The sequence below is a fragment of the Drosophila erecta genome, unplaced genomic scaffold (assembly GCF_003286155.1).
Source record: "Drosophila erecta strain 14021-0224.00,06,07 unplaced genomic scaffold, DereRS2 tig00000279-arrow-arrow-pilon, whole genome shotgun sequence".
Classification (NCBI taxonomy): domain Eukaryota; kingdom Metazoa; phylum Arthropoda; class Insecta; order Diptera; family Drosophilidae; genus Drosophila; species Drosophila erecta.
The window spans coordinates 1471649-1494605 of record NW_020825216.1 but is presented as its reverse complement, the minus strand read 5'-3'; the positions used below and the strand labels follow the sequence as shown (position 1 = coordinate 1494605).

The 22957-nt window shown below is 46.2% G+C and overlaps 4 protein-coding genes across 13 annotated transcripts; 1 reads left to right on the top strand and 3 right to left on the bottom strand.

Annotated features, from left to right (window-relative positions):
* Positions 1 to 43: 43 nt before the first annotated feature.
* On the bottom strand, positions 44 to 8590 carry LOC6551400 (rabphilin-3A). Of its 2 annotated transcripts, XM_001977176.3 has the most exons (5): positions 8324 to 8590; positions 4104 to 4567; positions 1852 to 2708; positions 1142 to 1356; positions 44 to 1074 (listed from the first exon to the last, which is right to left on the bottom strand). In XM_001977176.3, exons 1-5 carry the CDS (start codon positions 8398 to 8400, stop codon positions 771 to 773), a joined length of 1917 nt encoding a protein of 638 aa, XP_001977212.1. In that variant the 5' UTR covers positions 8401 to 8590; the 3' UTR covers positions 44 to 770. The 2 variants fall into 2 exon arrangements, with proteins under 2 accessions (XP_001977212.1, XP_026838832.1); XM_026983031.1 differs by lacking the exons at positions 4104 to 4567; positions 8324 to 8590 and adding an exon at positions 2829 to 3217.
* Positions 8591 to 10943: 2353 nt separating this feature from the next.
* On the bottom strand, positions 10944 to 14943 carry LOC6551399 (vacuole membrane protein 1). 9 transcript variants are annotated; one of them, XM_015155557.2, is made up of 5 exons: positions 14815 to 14943; positions 12718 to 13264; positions 12376 to 12657; positions 11994 to 12300; positions 10944 to 11875 (listed from the first exon to the last, which is right to left on the bottom strand). In XM_015155557.2, exons 2-5 carry the CDS (start codon positions 13239 to 13241, stop codon positions 11369 to 11371), a joined length of 1620 nt encoding a protein of 539 aa, XP_015011043.1. In that variant the 5' UTR covers positions 13242 to 13264; positions 14815 to 14943; the 3' UTR covers positions 10944 to 11368. The 9 variants fall into 9 exon arrangements, with proteins under 9 accessions (XP_015011043.1, XP_015011042.1, XP_026838786.1 ...); XM_015155556.2 differs by having other exon boundaries at positions 14730 to 14815; XM_026982985.1 differs by lacking the exon at positions 14815 to 14943 and adding an exon at positions 14529 to 14665.
* Positions 14944 to 15462: 519 nt separating this feature from the next.
* Positions 15463 to 18772, bottom strand: LOC6551398 (gamma-aminobutyric acid receptor-associated protein). Its single transcript, XM_001977174.3, has 3 exons — positions 18400 to 18772; positions 16166 to 16363; positions 15463 to 16102 (listed from the first exon to the last, which is right to left on the bottom strand). Exons 1-3 carry the CDS (start codon positions 18487 to 18489, stop codon positions 16025 to 16027), a joined length of 366 nt encoding a protein of 121 aa, XP_001977210.1. The 5' UTR covers positions 18490 to 18772; the 3' UTR covers positions 15463 to 16024.
* Positions 18773 to 18994: 222 nt separating this feature from the next.
* On the top strand, positions 18995 to 22165 carry LOC6551397 (BTB/POZ domain-containing protein 9). Its single transcript, XM_001977173.3, has 4 exons — positions 18995 to 19795; positions 19850 to 20488; positions 20551 to 20997; positions 21058 to 22165. The coding sequence occupies exons 1-4, from the start codon at positions 19178 to 19180 to the stop codon at positions 21607 to 21609; spliced, it is 2256 nt and encodes a 751-aa protein (XP_001977209.1). The 5' UTR covers positions 18995 to 19177; the 3' UTR covers positions 21610 to 22165.
* The last annotated feature ends 792 nt before the right edge of the window (positions 22166 to 22957 follow it).

Genomic DNA, 22957 nt, shown 5'->3' with positions numbered 1-22957 from the left:
ACAGTGCAAGGAGATTTTATTAAAACAAATCAGATGAAGTTCACTTTTTAGAATATATATGCATATATTTCGATATATTGAAGTACATATGTAAGTATACGTTTGATTAAAGATTGAATTTAGCAATGAATCGAAAAGATTTTGATGTTGGTTAACCCTTGGTAAGGACACTTAAACAAGCTATATACAGTATACAAAAATGCCGATAAGAGCCAAAGTATAGACATAGAAAATTGGGGTTACGTACGAGATTTTTCGAAAGCAGTCACTCAAACACACCACACACAATATTTCTCGCGCTCTTTAGCTTGTTCTTGCTTACTCACACCCATTCAGGCTTATCAAAAATATATGTATGTATATGTTAGTATATATGTATATGTATATGTGTATATATTTGGAGCTAAAGCCTCATTTTCACGACCTGATTTCTCTGCTCAGTCCCACACAAATCGTCCTTTTCACGCTGAACCTTGAGTTCCAATTAGTGGTGATTCGTTCTAGCAAAGCATGCAGTTAATATCTTTAAAATACTAAGGTATTCAACATTCAATTAAGTAAATTTGAGGCTAAAAAAGTTATGGAAAGAAAAAAGCTAGCATTGAGTTATTCTTGAACTACTTGACGCAAAAGATGTTGTTCGTATTTTCATAACTTGGCTGAGAAATCAGTTCGCAAAAATGTGTCCTATAGGAAAACATCCATATCGGTACAGATAAGTTCGAATCGCATGGACTGGGTCGGATCCAATTGGGATCCGATGGGGCTACTCAGTGGGCGGGATTGTCGGGGGCGAGGCAATGCCATTTCTCGTGGAAGTGATCGGGCAATCGGATGCAGTCGAGCCACTGCTGGAGGCGTTCGCCCTTGCTTTGGGCGCCCAGTTGCAGGCTGCCCAGGAAGTCGTTGCTCTTGCCGAGATCCTTGTCCCAGACGGTCAGGATGAGCATCTCCTTGTTGAGGTCGTGGGGACTCGCCTCGAAGTAGAACTCCTCGTTGTAGATGGGATTGAGCGTGCGCCACTTGACGCTGGTCTTGTGCTTCTTGTTCTTGTGCGCATCCGGTTTGAGTTGGCTATTGGAAGAGGTAATCGCTGTAGATGTGAGGAATTGCCTGGTGACCTATATAACCCAGAACTCACATCTTGACGAAGGGATCGGAGCTGCCGTTGTTATCCATGGCCATCAGGTTGATGCACTGCTTCACGTTCACCACCAGCGCCCTGCGTTTGGTGTTGTAGCAGAGCGAGAGGAGCATCTTGCCATTGGGCCAGTTCTGGGCCATTTCCGCCGCGTTGCTGTACTGGTCCTCCACGCCGAGTGGCACCGATATCCGGTACTGCGAAGTGCTGTGCACCTGGAAAGGAATCAGTTGTTGATATTTACTTCAAAAAATATTACAAAAATTGTTTAGAAACTTTCCGGCCTTTGTCCATTAAAGACTTTCGTCGGCAGTTGCTAGTTCAAATGTTTTGGAATCCAATTAGTAGTTGTTTTAGCCAAAAAAAGTTGAAAGCCAACGAGAAGTACCCAACTGTAGAATCTACTTAGCTTTACGAAATTAACCGACTTCCTTTGTGCCAAAACGTTTGTGCATAAATTCACTTGGTTAGCAGAATTCGCCGGAAGGCCTTATAAGCAATTACGCTTCCTAACGGATGTCGAGTTGTACACGGAAAGAAACTAGTACGTGCTAGCACTGTGCTTTCAGTTTATATGCGGATTAGGCTTATGGATTATAACTAAAATAGAAAGTGCTTAAAACTCATTCAGAGGTCTAAAAGTGAGCATAAAATAGTAGTTATTTTTTAGAGATATAGTGATATTTTTTCTGCAGTGCAGGGAAACTCACCGTGGAAAGGCAGACCTTGGCCGCACCGAGAAAGTCGTGGCCGTACTTGTCGTCGTCGAAGAGAGCCACGTAAATCAGCGAGTTACCCAGCTCCTCGGGCTCCACGCCGACGAACTGCAGCGTTTCGTTGAACTCCGGATTGCGGGTCTTGTGCACCGTCTTTGTGCGCTGCCATCGCGTGTACTTGGTGTGCGCCTCCGGCGTGATGATGTTGAGCTTGCAGTACGGGTCCGTCAATCCGGCCGCATCCATGGCGGGCAGATCCCTGGCCCGCACCATGGTGCAGTCGAGGCTGTGGAAGGCCTCCCGATAGCTGATGGCAATCTCCAGCCAGCCGAGCAGGGGGTCCCGGCAGTGCTGCTGGAGCTGTTGCTGGTGCTGCTGGTAGTGCGACTGCGATTGTGAGTTGCCGGAGTTGTTGGATCCGGAGCCGGAACTGTCGCTGATCGACCAGGACGAGCTGACGGAGCCGCGCCGCAGGAAGCTGCTCTCCCGCCTCAGCTTCGACATGCTGACGCTGTCGTATTCCGGGCACTCCGACGGCCGTTGACTTTGCTGGCGGCTAAAGAAGAAGGAGTTAGACAGCTTCCGTTCGCTGCCGTCGATGAAGCTGCGTATGGAGCCGTAGGCCCTCAGCCGGAAGCTATCCTCCCGCTGCAAACGGGCGGAGGTTATGCCCTTGGCCATGCCCCCACCGCCGCCGCTGACGCCTACTCCTACGCCGGTGTCCACCTCGTCCTCCGGCTCCGAATGGCCACTGCTGCTGGAGCTGCTGTCGTTCACCCGGATCGTTAGCTTCTTCACCCGCGCCGGTCGTGTTGGCGTCGCATGACAGCTTTGAACGGCCCGCGTGTCGCCTGCGATAACAGATACAAAATGAGCGATTAGCGATTGACGTCAATCGATAGCGTGTCGATTTTCTCGATAACAAAAGTGCTCTAACTCGTTTTGAATTTTGGATTTGAATGAAGCAATACCTTAACAATAGGCCGAGGTGCAATTCCGATAATCTGTTTCGTGCAATAATAGCGATAGTCGTACGGTGATTTGATAGCCGATTATGACTGCGCTGTATCGGTATCGATAACAATCGAAATGCACCTAAAACTGATCATCAAACATTAGGTAAACCGCCTGAAAGACTGTGGCTATCAGATTCCGATTCACAGACTGCGATCTTTTCGATAAGCGATAGACTAGATAGAAGACCGATTATTGCGATGGGCGAGCGATGATAATAGCGATAGTCGTTGATAAGTCGAAGGTAATTAGTGGTGTTGCTTTAAATAACAGATTATATTTATCGACGACTGATGAATTTGAGCTGGAATTGGAGAAACATCAAAGGAACACGAGAAGAATTCTTGTGTCTTGATTAATTTCATTGTCATTTTTGGCGAACCGATTTGGAGTTTAAATTGCTTAATGACTCTGAACGAACTACACTTATTGGCTTTTTATATTAACCCATCCGGCTGAAGCTCTGATTATGGTTACCATAAAGAAGCGTCTATAACGATTTATTGGGAATTGGACTATGGAAATGGAAACGTTTCATGATGTTCCTGAAACGAAATTCGAAAACAATTGTTTAGCTGTTTTTTAAAGCCATTTGTGGGTACCGTGGGTGTTCATAATTCAATATTTCACTTGTTTGGCATTCAAGAACCTTTGTGTTTTTGTTTCATACAAATGTGTTCAAAAGTAAAATAATTTACGCTGCACCGCCTTTGTTAATTTCATATTGTAAAGTTTCCGGCTTAAAGTTTCATTCGGAAATGTTGGGTCTTCATAAAATTCCTTTTGGGCTTTGGCGCCGTTCGAGGGATTAAAATATAAAATGGGTAATAAAAACTTTTGCATATATACTTCAACTGGCCTTGAAAGCTCCTCCCCGTATGTATCCAATTAAATATTTCACCTTGACTCCGAGCAACATAAAAAGTAAGTGGTTAAAAAAATATTTCCTTCAATTTACTAAAAACACAGTGGAATAAAAATGAAACCAAGAGATGCAGCTCAAGTGTAGTATCTATGCGGCATTTAATGTCTGAAGCATTTGCCTGATTCTGTGTGGTAAACTAATGTTATTATCCCTACATAGCTGAAGGTTTCGGTTAGATTCCAGACTAACTTTGAGGAAGGAATGGGTGCAAAGGGTTTGAATTCCCAGCACGTCCCACTGACAGTGCCCCTTATCTTTCGCTGCCATTCGCAGAGAAAACCCCCTCCCAGAATCTGGAGCCACCCACCTGCCATGGATCCGGGCGCCGGGGTGGGAATGGGCGTGGCACTGGCGCTGCGCGGCATGTCGTACTTGGGCAGACCCTTGAAGAACCACGCGCCGGACTTCTTCCACATCTCGCGCGTCTCGGAGCAGATGCGGCACAGCCAGATCTCGCGTGAGCGCTCGCTGGTGTGGTAGCGGATGTTGATGTCCACGCTGCACTTGGCGCACACCGACTGGCGGCAGTCCTCGCACAGGATGCGCTGCGGTCGCAGGATGCCGAAGGCGTCGCCGCACAGGCGACAGCAGTTGGGTCCCCGCTCCACGGCATGCTGCTTGATCTTCTCGACCCGCTCCACCAGGCGGCCAACCCGCTGCCGCTCGGCCACCTCGATCTCCTCGTTGCGCCGGATCACCGAGATGATGGCCTCCTGCTCCTCGGGGCGCAGCGGCTCACTGGTCTTGGAACTGCTCCAGCCAGCTTTCAATCTGCACGAGAAATAAATGGACACATTAAATAGTAAGTCCAAAAGTGTGACACAATACATTTTAAACACAAAGTCTCAAGGTCTGTATATTTAGTTAAATGGTAGAAATTAAACCCTTTATCATACGATAACATACTATTCAACTAAGTTTAAGAAGCACCAAACATAATGACCTATCTTTAATTATTTATAATTTTAAGGCAAAAATAAATGTTCCATTTGACCGTGATGCATGTGGTTTTCTGTGGTGTTGTGCGGGAAGATGTGCAATTATTTAAGCGACTGCTTCTATGAAAATTCCGAAAATGCGTGGTCTGGGAACGAGTGGGCACCTAATCCTAATGAGCATCGTTAGTTGTGGGTCGCCTAATGCGGTTTCCATGTTGCCCAGCCACTCGGCCAAAAATTTCAGGTTCAAAGTTAATTAACTCGTTCGTGCTGTTAAGTCCCGAGTGCTCGGTTAATTTCACCCATTACTCATAAAGCGGATGAGTCTGTGGATGCCGAATGGAGGTTTGCCTAAATGGAACGCCAAATGAAAAATGTGCTAAACAAACAAGTTGAATACGGAAATAATAAGATATTCAACAAATAGTCCAAACAAGCCTATTTCTCAATGAATATGTGAGTGTTGCATACTTTTCACACCTTTCCAAGTGACTTGGTACGTATGGCGTACGCTTTCGGACCTAATTGAAAACATAATTGCTATAGTAACTGGCAAAACGAATCCACAGAGCTGGCTCATTTGCATAGTTCCTGATTGTTTCGCTTCGGCATGTTATGATTCAGCTTCGTTTCAGCTTCTTGACGGTGTGGGTGCGGTGTGGTTGCCTTCACGCCGGGTTTATTGACTTCTCGTGTACGTAAAGCATATATGAACACACATATATCTGATTGTGGGGCCATGTGCGTTTACTACCCCCGTTTGTGGGTGGGTCGGGTTCTTTTTTCGGGCCGTATGGGCGGGGCGTTGGCTTAAATGCCCTTGTAGGTTCCTTAACATAATAATTAAATTACAAATTCGGTTAGTGCTCTATCAACATTTGCCTCTGCGGCACGAGCTTCTCTCCGAGTAAGCAAATAAACAAGGAGCCGCACTCCACGCACTCAAAGTTTCGCCCGATCGAGCCACTTGAGTGACATTAACCCATGTCCGCCGGACAGCAACAGGGATGGTGTCCTGTCCTGCGAGTTGAGTTGAGGCGCCCAAATGGATGGATGGCCAGGGCGAAGTTTATTGTTCCAGCAATCAGGTTGTTTAGTGCTCTGCTCAAACTCGCTCTCATCCGAGATTCGACCATGAACTAAGCTGCAGGGAAAAAACGAGGATGGCAAAGAACTTTACTCACACATGACTGCATGACAAAGTCAATTGTTCAGCTTACGTGAAATGTAATCTCTCAAAGGATAAACAAGGATTCGCCGTGAAATACGTTAAGTCTGGCGTTTGCATAGGATGTAATTTACATTGGAATACCAATACACAGGACTGCCAGTGTTTGTACTTTCACGTTTTCAACGAATATCCGAACAGCTCAAAACGCCATGCAATATGTTTAATTGAAAAGTTTTCGCACAAGAACAAATATGAAGGTCTGCTCCTAACGAAAAGAAGCCTCAATTTACCATCAATTCACAAATGTGTTCAAAGTTGAAATTGAAGTCACAGGCAAAAGAGGAAAGAACACGAACAAAATATAACGTGCAGCTCAATTTCCCTTTGAAATGGGGGCAAAAAAGCGCTTTCCATGCGCTCTGTAACATTATTATGTTTCTGAGTAAAAGGAAAACTTTTTCTTCGAATTCGCTTTGCCACTTCTGGTGTCCTGGCCTCATGCATGCCGTATGTATTTCAAGATGCGAGTCTCTTAGCTGCCCTGCTATTCTAAGCACCCCCTGCCTAAGGATGATTTCCAGATAAATGCCGCCAGTGTTACTTTGCGGCTTCGAATGAATTTAATAAGAGTCAAAGTGCTTGTCATCAGATTTGGTGGCCTGGCAAAGATCGTCTCATTTGCATAGTTAAGCATGGAGTAGCGTCTGGCATTTGGCCGCGATTTGAGTTTGCCGTTAATTCTCGACTTCTTCTGCTCCATCTCTCTCTTCGTGGTTGTGAGTGTGTGTGTGTATGTGTGTGGCAGCTCCCTTGAGCTGTAATTTGAATTTCAAGTACGGAGCCAATGCCACGAGCAGCAGCTCACTGCCTCGCGGTTCGCCCTTCGAACGCAATTCAGGTCCACCCTGAACTCACTGTAACCCCACTAACTGACTGGCCAAGTCAAAAGCTCTTTGTTTCTATGCTGCTGTGCGTTAGGGTGGCCCTGGTTCCACGTTGAGTAGTAATCGGGTGAAACGTGACTCCTAAAGGCCATGAAACCCAGAAAAAAATGATATGCAATATGCATATCACTCATACGCAGTGTTGTACTTGCGCATTAATTATTTTTGTGGCTGTAGTGAGACTGCAAACGTTTTTTATCGCATCCATTGCCTACTCATATTGATATGATATATTTGCCTTTTAAATGCACCACTTCAAATGATTTGCGCTTCATAAATTACTCATACGCAGTGTGGCTCCTGTTAATTACTTGAACATATTTGTGTTTGGCCTATGCTCTTCATTCAGTATTGAAATTAATTTAAAATATATCAAAATAAGTAATGATATTCGAAACATTTGTGCTTTAAATTAACTTGAACAAAAAACATAGTACCCCCAAAGTGGCCATGGAGTTACCTTTTAGTTAATAAAGAAGCGTTCAACTAAGGTCCACCCCAATGAGTCTGGCTGTGTGCGAGAGCGAGAACGCTTACAATGTAGCGGGCGAGCGGAAGTGTAAATTGCACACTTCAAACCTGCCAGCCTTCAACTCCCCACCCCACCCCACCACACCGCACTTAAGACCCACCCATCCACTAAAAAAATAAAAAAAAAAAAACACCCGCTGTGCGTGTCTGTGTGCGGCTTTTTGTATTTTTAATGCGCCCAAGTCGCATTTACAGTCAGCTGGGATTGATTTGAGTCGAGTTGGTTGGCCCCAAACAGTATGCTACACGAGCATATGTTGGGGATATGGTCGTTGGTTCTGGAACTGGTGGATTTTTGGGTGTTTCATCGAATCATGTAAATGGTCCGCGCCATTTTTGTTGCTTTTTATTTGGTGATTGCGTTCTTTTTTCTGAAGTGCAATAAATAAATGAGAGGCGCAGCGAGGGCCCATAAAACTGGCTGCGAAAGTCGTAAAAAATTGAGCGTTATTAAAATTTAATTAGTCTGTCAGCATGCAACAATTATGATTAGAGTTCCCGCAAAAAGCACACATGGTCACATGCGGCTTTCCTTGAAACTACTTGACAGCTCAGGGACACTCTACGTATTACACACGCACACGCACACACACACACAGAGACACGTCTATATCTCGGCGACTTTCGCTGTGTGAGTGCGCACATGTATTTGATTTGATTAGGCTTTCGGCTAATCAGCCGCAACCACACACACGCACACACAGTCAGAGTTAATTAAATTATGACTAAAGCTTTTGTCATGTTTGTCACTGGTTGTTTTTGATGCAATAACACACAGCCACAAAGGCTCAAAAAAAAACAAAAAAAAGGAAAGAATAAAAACGCTTATCGCTGCAGCTGTTGTGACGCACTCGGCCAATTGTTGCATTTCAATGCCACCTTCGAGGATAACGCGCCGTACCCACTGCACGCGAATGCAAACGCGAAAATGCACCGTACTTACTTGGCACGCAGGGCCAGTTGCCTGTCGCTGGGGCAGACAAACTTGTTGGCCGTATTGTTGCGATTCTGGAAGTCCATCTTGTCCTCTTGTCACATTATATTCGTATATCGAGGCTCCGGCCCGCCGAAACTCCAGTCCGCTGGCCACTTGTTTGTGTTGCTCGCTTTGGAGGCCCAACTGTTGTTGGCGGCACCGAGCTGCGGAGCGTTGCGAATCGGCTGCGAAAACGGATGCGAAAACACGTCCGAGTGCGTGAGCAGCTGGTGTGCGACTGACGCAAAGCGTTTCAAAGGCGAACGGCCAAACAGGCTGGCCTTTACCGTTATCGCAGCCGGTAGGGATGGCACTTTCGAGTAACGGGAAGTGCTAGTGACAGCCCTTTCTAATCGCCAGCTTTCGTTGCCTACTTATTGGGTACACATATGTACATAAATTGAAGTCGAACTATCTGCATTTTTACATGCATGTTTACAGAACATTAAAAACATTTTACTAAGCAACCTGATTTCAAATAATATCAATAAATCTCTACAACTTTAAGACCAAAATTTAAAGCTATTCAATCCATTAAGGCGTAAATGGAGGCATATGTGTTTTTCTCTTAGATTAGTACTATAATTTCTTATTTTCAACATTATTAATGGGGAGGCCATCTCTGGTAACTATCGCCTTGCCAACAGCCCCCCTCGCCTGTTGCACTGTGGAGTTGGTCAACGGCCATATGGCCACGCGCAGGAAGATGCCAAAGTGCCGAGCGGCGAGGCGCAGGAACGAGGAAGCGTTGTGCGGGATTTGGAGCTTTGTCATATTTGCACGCGCACAGGCCGAAAGCACAGCTCGCGGCCCCACGCCTTTCACAACGCACAAATGGTGCGAACATTATTTTGACATTTTTGTGAAAATATACAGAAATAGCTAGAAATTGTGAAAGTTCTAATACTTGTATTTTTAAAAATCACATAATCAACACCTTACTTATAAGTTTTGCTTTTAATTCAAAAGTATTTAAAATTGGGAGTTTACAATATAGCCAACATTCTAATTTAAAAATATTTTTCTTACACTTCCACTTTTAATTGTCTATAGCAGTTTTCCTTTTTGGCGTGAAAATAGCCATGTGCTCAGCACTGTAGAAAGGCTTGGTCTATCTGCCTTTCGTTCGTTCTCTAAGGATTAGGCATAGCTTTATCTCGCTCTCCCACTTTTTCGCAACATAATTGTATTGCATACTTCCCAGTGGGGCGTTTTGCAGAAGGAGCATCAAAAAAAAAAAGATAACGGCATCTCTTCAATGCGAATTCGGCGACAAAGCGTGCTAAATTCCACGCAGCCAAGGATTCAGCACAACGCCGAGTTTTAGCTTACAAAAATGCCATTCCCACTGGAGCATGAAATTCTTCACAGACTCTGTTTGAACCGTGGCTCAGGGTCCGGCCTGCGTGGAAATGCCAGCTCGTGAATGCGACGCTGAAGTGGTGCGAAGGCGGGAGAAAGGTGAAAGTTTTACGACCCAAAACGGAGGCATGCTGCTCGCCTCGCATCACCTCGCATCGCCTCGCCTCGGAGAGGTGTATCAACTAATGTCAAAGGCGACAGGCCATTGCCGTGCCACTCACGTACATGTCCTGCGGCCGCTTTGTGCGTGCGTGTGTGTGTGGGGGTCTGTCTGCCCGTCTGCGTGTATGTGTGTGTGCTTTGCATGCATGCGGCCGAGTGGTGCCACGCCCACATACGCAGCCAAGTGGAATTCATGCAGCATTAGTTGCTGGTTGTTCACAGTTTGGGCGGGAGCATCACCCCTTTCTCTCACTGCGTGTCCATTTTAAATGAATGCTGACAGCTAAATGAAAATATTTAACGTACGTGCAAAGTCCTGGACGACTGCTGACATTTCGCACGTCTCGTCCTTTTCGTCCAGCCTCACTGCCATCCAAAAATTGTCCATCCAAACAAGAGTGTTGTGTTGTGTAGTGTTGACACTGTGTGACGGGCTTTCGCCGTTTTATTTTTTTCGTTGCCTCTGGAAAGTTGTCATCGCTGTTTGCCTTCCAGTTGTTGCCAGTTGTTGTTGTTTTTTTAGCAGTAACTGTTGACAGGATTAGGCATTCAAAGCGCGTCCGCACCATCATCCCACCCAGCCTGACATGCCAGCAGCGGCAATTGTCCTTGGAGCCGGATACTGGGGATGGGGCAAGCCATAGAACCGTAGCCATTGGCTAGCAGCTATTTGGCTTAATGAGTGCCAGCTTGATTTCGAGCTGTAGGCCAGCGCACCTCGACGTCCCTTTTCTCCAGCACTTAGTGTGGATTATCCACTTTTTTTGGCCCTACTCCCACTGAAGTTAATTGATATTATCTGTGATTTTATCTTTGCTTGCTCAGCACATCCTTGTTTTAGTCTTGGGAGCTTCACTTCAGCTGGATAACAATGATTACTTTGGGTGATTATCAACAGCTATTAGCCAGACTTACACGTTTGAAGTAATAATTTGCCTACTCTGCCAACCAATAGCATTCCAATGAAGGCGTTCATCAGGTTTCAATTTGTATATCCATATTCATTTATTTTTCAGCACATTTTCAATCTTTTTTAAATGTTTTTCGCTTCTGCCTACATATTTCTTTTTATTATTTTTATTTTTTAGCGTTCTTTGCTTGCTCTGGCTTGTTTGTCTTTTGCACAATTTGCTTTTTATTAGTCGCGACTAGTTGCGTCTCCCTCACTTTCGTTACATTATTAAAACGATACTCACACGGAAAATTTCTAAGGTATTGTTTGTTGTACATTGCTAAAATATAATATATAATTTAAGCTCTGGCTATTGTTGTGGATGCTGCTACTCGCGATACATATTCATTTTTTTTCCTAATCTAGTCTACAAGGTAAATTCCTCAGGCTTTCACGCCGTCTCCTTTCTTCTCGCGGTCACACTCACATGCAATATATAATTTGACTAAGAGCGAAAGCCGCAATATACAAAATAATTTAAACGAAAACGGAGGAGTTGGGGGAAAAGATCAACAGAAGACATCGCTACCGATTTTCTAGTCCCGTAAAGCTTTCTGCTTGCCCGCCTTCTTGCTCGCCCCCGCCGACTGACGAGTGGGCGTGGTCGCAGTTGCTGCGCTCACCGGCTTTTTGTGGAGCCTCTTGTGGTAGCTCTGAGCCAATGAGTTCACAATGGACACCACGAAGTAGCACACCATGCCGATCACGAATGTCTCGAAGATTCGCGACAACAAATTGCCCGAATCTCCAGCTCCGGATGCCGCACCAGCCGCTCCTCGCTGCTGGCGATGCAGACGCTGCTTCTGGTTGTTCAGGAAGGACTTGAACGGCTCCTGCAACTTGTGGCCAAGCACTGGCAGCGAGGCCAACAGATCGACGGCCCGCTCGATCAGCGTCTCGTTGAAGGCGATGATCACGAAGATCTTCTGGATGTGCATCTTGATCACCGCCTTGCCAATCAGCGTGGCACCGAAGAACGTCCAGAATGGCACCAGGAAGTGGCCGCAGGTGATGCCTGCCAGGTCGAACAGGGGATTGGGAATCTGCGGGGTATGGACACATTGTTAGTAAGACAGTCGGATACGAAACGAATATTTCAAAGGAAAACGAAATGAAATATAAATTAAAGTAAAGTTGAATGCTGATTGGCAGACTACTCACGCTTGCACAGGCCAGGATGCCAAAGAATCCGACGCGCTCCACCACGCGCTCCATGAACAGCTTGCCCTTGTCCATCAGACTGAGGTTCTTTTGGTGGCGCTTCGCGTTGAGGGCCTCGAACTCGGCCAGCTCCTCGGCATCCTCCGGATCGTAGCCGGATAGCCTCGCCGCCTTGGCCATAAAGTATGGCGGCAGTTCGCCCAGCGCTGTGCCCGCTCCCCAGAGGAAGGCCTCCATGCGCACTTTGGACATGATGGACCAGATATTCGGCACCTTCTTGTCGTACGGCTCCTCGGGACAGATAATACTGTAGGAGTAAGCAGAGAACAGCGAGTTAGTTAACGAGGCATGAGTGGATAACCTGGAACATGGATATACTCACTCATCGGGATACGGTGGCTGTGGGAATCGCAGCGAATTGCACTCGTAGGCGGCCAGCGTGACACTGGCTATGTGCGGCCCCAGGTAGAGCAGGAACGTGTGCAGTCCGGTGCCCAAGCCCACCGAGGAGAGAACGCCCAGTCCCAGCCAGTAGACAAAGAACCAGGTGTTTCGGCGCACAAACTCGATGGCCAACTGATGGGGGCCGTCTATCTGGTAAATTACGCTAAATACGATGCCTAATACTATCAGAACGGCCAGCAGGAGACGCTGTTGCAGTAATCTGTCAAGAAAGAATTGGTTAGGATTGTTTTCAATATGGGACTACTTCCGATCTTCCCACCTGGTGCTCCACGTGCGCAGCAGGGTGAACAGCTCGAGGCCGCAGTACTTGGTGGTCTGCAGGGGACGACGCCAGAGGACCAGCTGGCTGCGTTCCGAGCGCTCCCGCTCGCGTTGTTTGTCTTTTTGGTTCTTCTTCGCCTTGCCGCCAGCGGCCAGCAAGGATGTGGCGGAGGAGCCGGTCTCCTGCATGCTGCTCCCGCTGAGGCTTCTGCTGCTGCCGCTGCTACTGTTGTTGCCGCTGCTGCTGCTGCTGCTGCTCTGCTTGACTTTGCTGCCGGGCGATTTCGAGGGGGTTTTTTGGCTGTGGGAGTGGGTGGTGGTGGTGTTTGACTGGTGTGGCGCCTTCAGGCTGCCGTTGGCCGCCTGCCGCTTGTGGCTCTTGTTGTTGCTGCTACCGCTGGTGCTGGTGATGTTGCTATTGCTGTTGCTGTTTCCGCCGCTGCCGCTGTGGCGATTGCTCTGGGCCGCATGGCTACCGCTAGTGCTGCTGCTGGTGGAGTCCTTTTTCGAATGCTGTGACATTTAAGCGGTTGGCTTGCAAGCGGCTGTGTTTTGTACGGTGTTTGCAATGAAATAACAAAATAAGAGCAATGTAAGTCACGGAAATCAGGAACCAATTAATTAATGTGGAACACAAGGCGGTGCACGCGAATTGTAATGGAAAAGGAACAGAAATTTCAAATTCCCGTCTGCGGACACCTGATAAACTGATAATTGAATCGACCGAAGGTGCAAAGTGTACGAGCTGTTCTACGATCCAGTTTCGGTTTTGTTTCGTCTGCCTTGCTACAACACGGGTACTATCCATTTGGAGAACAGCACGCTGAGATCGCATAGATTCGCTGAGGTTCACTGGCTCTGATAAGGGGATTTACTGTCCCCAACTGATAGTAAACCCTGCATAAGATGGCAGATTATTTTGACACTTTATTACTTTCGCAGAACTAAATGAGAAACTTTTAAAAGAAAGCATAAAATCTATATATGCTGTATATTTTTACTTAAGTCACTGCCTAGTTTTGAAAACGTTCTTTACATTCTTGTACAGCTAGTGTATAAAATCTTCGGCTTGTTTCTATTAATATTTGTTTTTCCTCACATTTTTATGCGGGTTAGTTGATAGTTTCCTCAATTGAATTTGATTTGCTGCGAGGATGGCTTCAATTTTTCGGCAAGTGTGCCTGTATGCGTGTGTGTGTGTGTGTGCGTGTAAGGCGGAAAAGCACAGCAACAACAAAAACAAGAAGGGCACTCTGCTGACAGAACAACACAGCTATTACAACAACAATTACGAGGAACGTAGCGTGAGATTATCATGCGATACTTGAGCACCAATAAAATGAATCCACATGCGCGTAAAAAAGAGAGACGTTGGTCAGAGGGAGAGGAAGGGAGGCGGCACAAGAAGCAGACTACTTCAGAATCAGAAGCGCAAAACAGAAGCGAAAAACAGGGCCACAAGGCGAACAACAAAAACAAGCTGAGTGGACAATAACACGACTGCTGTCGCTGTCGTTGTTGTTATTGTTGTTTCACTTTCTTGCGCTTTTGTTATTATAGCATTTTTTTTCTTTTTTTTTTTGGTCTAGTCAGCGTGTTTTGCCATAATTTAATAAGCGTTAAATTCACTTTTTTTCGCTTTTCTCACTTAAGCAATTAAATTCGAGTGTGGCAATCGTTGCAGCTGTTTTCCTTTAGCCGGAGTTCAAAAACCCGGGGGCTGGTGGGTTGGTTTTCCATTGCAACCACCCCCTGAGGATAACGACAACAACAACAAACCAGACGACAAAGCACAAAAATCAATCGCACCCACACAACACTTATTTTGGGGTTCTCTTCTTTTTTGAACTCTCAATTTTCACTTTGTTACTAATTTCCGTCGTCACGAGTTACAGCAGCAACAACAACAACACCGAATCAGATGCACAACAACAAAAACACCAATAGCACAGCAAAAACAAACAATTCGCAACAGCTAATAGATTTTCATCTGATGTTTTATTTCTGCACCTTTCCGAGCTGTTTGGTAACGTGTGCGTTTGTCGTTTAATCCGGCCTATTAGCGGCCAATCCGTATAGGTGGACTTTAGTTTACCTGCTTCAGTGACAGTTTGGCACGGTGTTTTTATAAAAACCTTTTCGGTGAAAAACTGCGAGGCCAACAAACAGTGTTGCCAGATGGTGAAATGGGCTAAAAAATCCACGAAATTCAAACGTGCACCGCCTTGCGCCAAATACGTCAGAAATACTAAATACCAACAAAAATAGCGCATTTTAACAGGATTGCTTGCTGTTGCAGTGTGGAGCTATCCCTTTCTAGCACGTCCACTTCTTATGGCGGACTTGAGATATAGCTTTGCAGCACTTGATAGTGCGACCAGCCGTGTTTCGGTGGCAGTGCTGCCCATAATTAAAGCTTGTGGGCGCTAGTTTTGAATGGAACAAAGCGTCTTTGTTGCGATAAACAAAATGATTTCTTATTAGTTTGCAAAAAAACGTCTGCTTTGCCAAAGGTATTTAAGTATCACCTTAAACCTTCTACGCCTTTATCACACCTTTTGTTACTAATACCAAATGATAAAGAAAGCATCTACTTACTCATTGTTAGAGCTTATTTGATTTTTAATAGATAAGGACTTATTGTTCGTTGAACAAAAGAAAAAGCATAAAATAACTCTTTTCCATCACTTATCGCTGAATCATTTAATCGTAATGAACAATCCAAATAAACACCATTTGCATGTGTATTTTTGTGTTTTTTGTTTATTTAATAATAGATTAATTACCATACACTTAACCGAGAGAGTCCTATTCGTAACCATACACACTAAATATGCACAAAATTTTCTTGTATCGTGAAAAAAAAAAAGTGAAATCATTGAAATATAAGCGAACAAAGTAAAGTACAAAGCAATCGCACGAATCAGTACAGCATTGGAAATTTTTTGGCCCAGAAGGGTTGTGAATAGATAAGTTTTCGGGGAAAACTTGGTTGGTTAAAGTGTAGGACAAAGCAGAGTTTAATTAAAATACTAACGCTTTTAGAAAATATATATATATAAAATAATGTTCACATAACAATTCTTTTTGTAGTTTTTGGGTTTTTGTTGTTTTTTTTTGTTGCCCTGTGTTGCAGATCATTTTCAAGTTATTTTCATGTGGCATTTCCTGCGGTTTTCCTCAATTCGTTTAGCTAACTCGCCGTCCATATTTTAAGCTTGCATGCTAAACACAAAATATATTTTATTTATATATAGTTTTCTGTATAGGGGGCTCCATTCCGATGCAAACCGACGGGAGCAAAGTTAGTTGACCCTGGTCATGCCGTAAACATTCTCATCGGAGTAGGCAATGTACAGGAAATAGTCCTCCTCGTGGTGTTCCTATAATACATCGAGAATATGGGATTCGGTTGCAAGGCAACGGAAGTGCATCGTGGTAATTACCTGGTACAGGGAGCCCATGGTAGCCGATGTTGGTGGAATGACGTTGTTCACAAAGAAGAAGAGGGCATCTTCGGGACGCAGGTGGATGCGCTTGCGAATGAGGAAGTAGAACTGACCGACGGTCAGGTCGGAAGGCACCAGGTACTTCTTCTTGTCCAAATCACCAATGCGCGCCTTGGGAGCCTTCTCGACGATGACCTTTTGGTTTGAATAAAGGAAGAAATACAGGAGGTGAGTGGATGTTGGGCTACTTGTGCATGTTTATGTGCGCACATTTCGCACCTGATTACGTGCCGAATAATGCTCACATACTTGGCTACAAATGGCATTTGCATTATTGAAAGTGTGCTCGAATACGTGCTACCTTGGAATATGAATATACTGAAAACACAAGCTCACTGTTTATTGAAAACTAATTTGTTTATAGACAACAAAACCTGATATTGGCAAAAAACACCCTTATTATGATATATTTAGGCACGATGAGTAATTTCATAATTGCAGCGAGTAATTTCGTAAGCCTCTGTGTAATTACACACACGTGTTTTTCGTGTTATTTTATTTGAATGATTATTCATCTGTTATTTTCAAATTAACTTTAATTAAGAATTTTCCCTTTTTTTTGTTTGTTTTGCATAACACATACATACTTGACAACATTTTAGCCAAATTGATCACCAAGACGACCAAGTTGCTGATTAAAGTGAGTTTCCTAGCGAATCAACTGCATTTCATTGAGTCTAGAATTATTGCCAGCTGGCCTAGAAGATCCATTCTAGCCAGGGGCTTATAAGTTAGCCTTTGCCAAATGATAGACAAACTGGTTTGACCGATTTTTGAAACAGGAAGCCGCTTCCAACATAATGAATACGAAATGGGCAAAAACTGCTTATCGCGAATGCGACCTCTCCTCTACCAACATTCTGTCGAAAATCGTTGGCGTCATTGGCCGAACTCAAGGCACAAGATTGAGATGTGGTGTTAGTACGAACGTACTATATTGTATAGAATTCGGATATATGTACATGGATATGCTGGTGCTCCGACCGACCAGGTGGCCTTGCCCCTCGCTCAGCTGTTATGTGATTTGTGCTTTGGCACTGCTGCACTTGCCAAAAACACACAAAAATAACACTGGCAATAATATTTGCGAATGCATATAGCTCGCACACATACATATGTGTACATATGTATATATATGCATATATATTTGTTTATATAAATATGTAGTGCAAATCAAAATTGAAAACAAGAACTGCACTTTTCGCTGCGATTGGGGCACCTTCAGCAGTTAGTCGCTTTGTTTTGTTTTGGTTTTTGTGAAAGGAGTTTTCGCTGATAACGTGGTGAAATATCACAAAAACAACAAAGATGAAGTGCCCGTTGTTTTTGTTCTTTTCCACCTTACTGCTTTTCTGTTTTTTTTTGTATTTTTCGTTTTGTGCTCAGCCCGTCTATGACTAATTCCAGTCGCATGAAATGTATTTGCGAAAAACAAAACAAGTAGCGCTAATGTGTATTAGTGAGTGACTTTTTTTATGCGCAGTACTCGCTCGTTTTGGCCAACAAACAAACGAAAACAAAAATGAAAATCGAAAACAACTGGTTGGTGCACACAGTAAAAAAAAAAAAAAACGGGAATGGTCAAAACTAGTTGTGTAGCTAAGTGAATAAATGGTGAGTAAAAATAAATGCGCTTTTCTCGCTGTGTAGCCAGAGGGTGGGAGAGGGGAAGAGGGAGCAGATGAAATCTATCTAGCACTGAAAACAACAACACCTCAACAGCTGAGCAAGTGAAACGGCTGCTTTGTTCTCTCCTTCTTTTTTTCCTTTTGTTTTTTCCTCTACATGTATGCGTGTGTATGTGTATGCAGGGGGGAGAATTTTCATTTGAATTTCATTTGAGAGCTTTTCGCCTATGTTTTTACCCCCCACCCAAGTTAAAATGCACTTTATGCAATCCCCATCGCACGAATTTCAACAGCCACCTGATGTGCCAATGGAATAATATTGTAATAACAATCGAAATACCCAATATGCGCAGTATTGATTTTCTTCGGTGCTAGCACAAAAAAAAACAAGCGAGAAAAAAACGACGCAAAACAAACGCATACACAGAAGCTCGCACATACACATGCACACACGCACTCATATACACACATACCCATATATATATATATACATATATATATATATATATATATATATGCACTTGCATATATTCGAGTACTTACGGGCACACGGTCTGGATATTTGCGTCGGATCTTGTCGCCCTCGGCGCGACGCTTCTCGAAGGCGTGCTCCTCCTTGTACTGGAACTTCATGATTGTAGTGAACAGGTAATTGGCTAAGAAACGCAGCTTCTATTGGTTGGCTAGTCTTCACTTCGTTTTGCTGTTTCACAGTGGCGAGTATCGATGCGTCGCTGTGCTTGTGTTTTTCTCTTCTCTGTGTTTTCTCGTCCAAACGGTCTGAAATACTTGCGTAGAGTGACCGTGCGCAGCAGATGGTAGATGGCTGCGGCCTAAAATCGATGACTTGCTGCTTTTATCGATAAGCACCAGCACAGTGGTGACTGCACTCGCTAACTGCGGTGGCACGACTGACAGGCCAGCAATCCAAAACGCGACCATAATGGTTGGTGTACTCGCTAAACACTAACGCGGTGTACATTATGGTTCGTATACTCGCTAAGTACTATCGCGATATGCATTATGGTTCGTGTACTCGCTACACGTCACCCTTCATTGTGGTTGTTGTACGTGCTAAATTGCATATTGGGCTATGGTCACATTGCACATATAACAGTTTTTCGCCGCAGCAGAATATCGATTAAGCCATCGATATTATCGATAACACCCACTGTCATCGATGGATTGACGCAGCAGCCTGGACGAAACGTCAATTGTTAACTGTTCCCTGCGGCCGCACACACTCGCACCCACGCAGGCACACACACACACATATTCACATCGCACGGTGTGAAAACAAACAAACAGACACAAGAGAAAGATGAGCAGCCAGGGACACCACAAGATGCAGGGATGCGGCAGCCTGTCCAGCGGCAAGCAAAGCGGCGCATCCGGCGGCGGCAAGAACAACGGCGTCCAGGAGCAGGAGTTCACCGACGTGATCGATCTGGGCGATCGCTTCTCGGCGGACATGGCGCGCCTCTGCATGAACGAGCGGTACGCGGACGTGGAGTTCGTCGTCGAGGAGCAGCGCCTGCCCGCCCACCGCGTCATACTCGCTGCCCGCAGCGAGTACTTCCGGGCGCTGCTGTACGGCGGCATGGCGGAGACCACACAGCGCCAAATACCGCTGGAGGTGCCGCTGGATCCGTTCAAGGTGCTGCTGCGATACATCTACTCGGGCACACTGCTGCTGTCCACCCTGGACGAGGATGCCGTCATCGATGTGCTGGGCATGGCCAATCAGTATGGATTCCAGGATCTGGAGATGGCCATCTCCAATTACTTGCGGCAGTATCTGGCCTTAAACAATGTGTGCATGATTCTGGATGCGGCGCGACTCTACAATCTGGAGGAGCTCACCCAAGTGTGTCTAATGTTCATGGATCGCAATGCCGCCGACCTGCTGCAACACGACTCCTTCAAGACGCTCTCCAAGGTAGGTTGCAAAGAAATGGATAAAGGTGGCGCTAAGTGTATGTAATGCTTGCAGGAATCGCTGGAGGAGGTGCTGCGACGTGACTGCTTCTTCGCACCCGAGGTGCAGATCTTTTTGGCCGTGTGGAAGTGGAGCCGCTACAATACCAACGTGGACATCAAGTCGGTGGTCAGTTATGTGCGCTTGCCGCTGATGAACCTCGAGCATCTGCTGCAGGTGGTGCGTCCCTCGGGCATCCTGGATCCCGACAAGATTCTCGACGCCATCGACGAGCGCAGCACCTCGAAGGGGCTGCCCTATAGGGCGGCACTCTGGCCGGAAGAGAACGTGGCCACGGCGAAGTTTCTGTCGCGCTGCATCCAGGGAGAGTGTCGCACAGCGCTGCTGGATGGAGATGTGACCACCTACGACATGGAGCACGGGTATACGCGCCACTGCATCACGGACAGCAACGATGCGGGCATTGTGGTCGAACTGGGCACGCTCTGCATGATCAATCACATCCGCATGCTGCTCTGGGACAGCGACAGCAGGGCATACTCCTACTTCGTTGAGGTGTCCGGCGACCAGCAGCATTGGGAGCGCGTGGTCGACTACAGCGACTACCACTGCCGCTCCTGGCAGTATTTGTACTTCAAAGCGCGTCCCGTCAGATTCATCCGCCTGGTGGGCACACAGAACACAGTCAACCGGGTAAGACAGCAGTGTTGTATTCGCATCTTCCTATTCCTAAGCTTTTAACTTTCCATAAATAGGTATTCCATGTGGTGGGTCTGGAAGCCATGCACACGGCCACGGTGCCGCGGTTAATCGACCATTTCGTGGCGCCCAAGGCGAACGTGGCCACCGTCGAGATGAGCGCCATTGTGACGGACGGCGTGAGTCGCACCCGCAACGCGCTGATCAACGGCGACTATGTGCGCTACGACTGGGACTCGGGCTATACGTGCCACCAATTGGGCAGCGGCGAGATTGTCGTCCGTTTGGGCCAACCCTACTATGTGGGCTCCATGAGGCTGTTGCTGTGGGACTGCGATGACCGCACCTACAGCTTCTACATCGAAACTTCGACGAACCGCAAGGACTGGCAGATGGTCGTGGACCGGCGCAACGACAAGGCCCGCTCCTGGCAGAACTTTCACTTCGCCCCGCGTCCCGTGGTCTTCATCCGCATTGTGGGCACGCGCAACACAGCGAATGAGGTACGTAGCAGTGCAGCAGTCACAAAACAAAAGAGATTAGCTAATTGTTCCTGCTCTCAGATCTTCCACTGCGTCCACCTTGAATGCCCCACCCAGGACAAGAGCTACTTAAAGAAGATTGCCGACATGGAGAAGGAGCGCGAGAAGAAGGAGAAGGAGCGCGGATCGGAAAAGACGGTCAAGGCTGACGATGACAATATGGCCTCTACCTCGGGATCCTCATTGGGTTCAGTCCACGCCGAAAGTCCCTCCACTTCCTCCAGCAGCAGCCAAAGCGTTTTAAAGTCCAACCACTGGCCGCCACAGACGCAGTCGCCCAAACTGGTGCCGACCAAGGAAAAGGCAGTGGCCGTTGTCCCACCCACTCCACCAGCACTCTCCCCGTCCGTCACGCCAACACTTCCGGCTCCTCTGACCCCGGCACCTTCGTCGCCCCGTAAGCAGGAACAAAATCAGCCAAAGACGATCAGTGCAGACGCAAGCCCCCACACCAGTCCCAGTCCAAGTCCAAGGAGCAACGCCAGTCCGAGCACAAGTAGGAGCAGAAGCCAGAGTGCGGAGTCGGAGCCAGTGCCGCCATTGGTGGAGCTGGACACCAAGGAGACGCGCTGAGCCGAGATGAGCTGAGCTGAACTGAGGACTGCTGCGGCCGATGATATTGTGTACTTGAATGCTGTTAGTCCCCGCGCTTAGTTTTAGTTAGCAGACCGAGCTGCTCTTGTTATCTAGTCCTTCCCAGTGCCCCTGTGCTTGCTGGCTCCAAAACGCGCGCATCGCTTATTGGTTTTGCGTAATTACCTTAATACGTTATATACTTATATACATATACATTTGATTTTATTGTGATCCAGAGAAAATTCCTTATGTTTGCAAGGCAGCAGAGTTATTTATATAAGCAATATCACCTAATTCTATGCACACACATATTTAACGCGAATTCCAATGAGATTTCCGAACAGCTGAACCCAAATTGTATACGAGATCCGATCGCATATCCGGAGTCTGTCCAGAGTTGTGTTCTGTCCATGTCCTTAACGAAAACAATCCAGTTGATCCGCAACTCGTAGTCTAGGCTCATCGAGCGGGCCAAAATGTAAGCTCCATTTATTAGGCAAAATTTGTCATAGTTTGTACTGCACCCAAATAAAAGCTAACCAAAAATAAAAGAGTCACCGCTTGTTTCACTTTCGCAAATCAATCGCTTTCTTATTCCAAGGCACTCATCCGTTGTTCCACAAATTCCGCCGCCTGGGACTACTGTGCACCTCACATGCCACCCACTGCTGCCCCAACATCCACAACACGCTCCACTGTTTTCCAATTCCAATCAGTGGCGGCCCACGGCCGCTGCAGCGGCAGCCATAAAAGTCCAATCAGAACGTTAAACCAGTTGCGCCGCACAGTGGGCGTTGGGAAGACAGAGAGGGGCGTAGAGCCAGCAAGCGAAACAGAAAGAGATGGCGCAATGCAGTGCTAGTTGAGTTTGTTGGTGAATTTGAAGAAACCTAAAATATAATAGATATAAAAATCCTTTCCAATCGATAGTTAGACCGCAATGATAATCAAGGTACTGATAACAAGTACATATGAAAATATTACTCATACGCCGCGTTGTTTCTATGACCTAATGATATTTTGTATACCTTTTACTGGTTTCAATAAAATGTGAATGAGAATTTAATGAGCAATCTAGACGCAAGTCAGACTCTTCACTACACAAAATCCTTTGCCATTAATTATTGATTTTGCAGTATTTAAAAGTTATTAAAAATGTTTGATGCTGCCCACTGTGCATTGTGCGAAAGAGTCAGCGGCGCAAGCGCAACAAACTAGTTTGCCCCACAAGCAGCGGGGAGTGGCAACCTGAAGGGGGGAGGGGGAGGGGTAGTGCAGGGCGTTGCAGGGGCGTCGTCAAAGGGCGCGCGCAACTAACCAGCCAACTGACTAACTCACTAACTGC

Excerpts from the sequence above, each read along its gene's own strand:
- LOC6551400 (XM_001977176.3), bottom strand. The coding sequence starts at position 8,400 with ATGGACTTCCAGAATCGCAACAATACGGCCAACAAGTTTGTCTGCCCC. Across the intron at positions 4,568-8,323 it reads CAACTGGCCCTGCGTGCCAA|ATTGAAAGCTGGCTGGAGCA; the intron begins GTAAGTACGGTG and ends TTTCTCGTGCAG. Across the intron at positions 1,075-1,141 it reads TCCGATCCCTTCGTCAAGAT|CCAACTCAAACCGGATGCGC; the intron begins GTGAGTTCTGGG and ends CTCTTCCAATAG.
- LOC6551399 (XM_015155557.2), bottom strand. The coding sequence starts at position 13,241 with ATGTCACAGCATTCGAAAAAGGACTCCACCAGCAGCAGCACTAGCGGT. Across the intron at positions 12,658-12,717 it reads CTGCGCACGTGGAGCACCAG|ATTACTGCAACAGCGTCTCC; the intron begins GTGGGAAGATCG and ends CTTTCTTGACAG. Across the intron at positions 11,876-11,993 it reads GCATCCTGGCCTGTGCAAGC|ATTCCCAATCCCCTGTTCGA; the intron begins GTGAGTAGTCTG and ends CATACCCCGCAG.
- LOC6551398 (XM_001977174.3), bottom strand. The coding sequence starts at position 18,489 with ATGAAGTTCCAGTACAAGGAGGAGCACGCCTTCGAGAAGCGTCGCGCC. Across the intron at positions 16,364-18,399 it reads AATATCCAGACCGTGTGCCC|GTCATCGTCGAGAAGGCTCC; the intron begins GTAAGTACTCGA and ends TCAAACCAAAAG. Across the intron at positions 16,103-16,165 it reads CCATGGGCTCCCTGTACCAG|GAACACCACGAGGAGGACTA; the intron begins GTAATTACCACG and ends GATGTATTATAG.
- LOC6551397 (XM_001977173.3), top strand. The coding sequence starts at position 19,178 with ATGAGCAGCCAGGGACACCACAAGATGCAGGGATGCGGCAGCCTGTCC. Across the intron at positions 19,796-19,849 it reads CCTTCAAGACGCTCTCCAAG|GAATCGCTGGAGGAGGTGCT; the intron begins GTAGGTTGCAAA and ends TAATGCTTGCAG. Across the intron at positions 20,489-20,550 it reads CACAGAACACAGTCAACCGG|GTATTCCATGTGGTGGGTCT; the intron begins GTAAGACAGCAG and ends TTCCATAAATAG.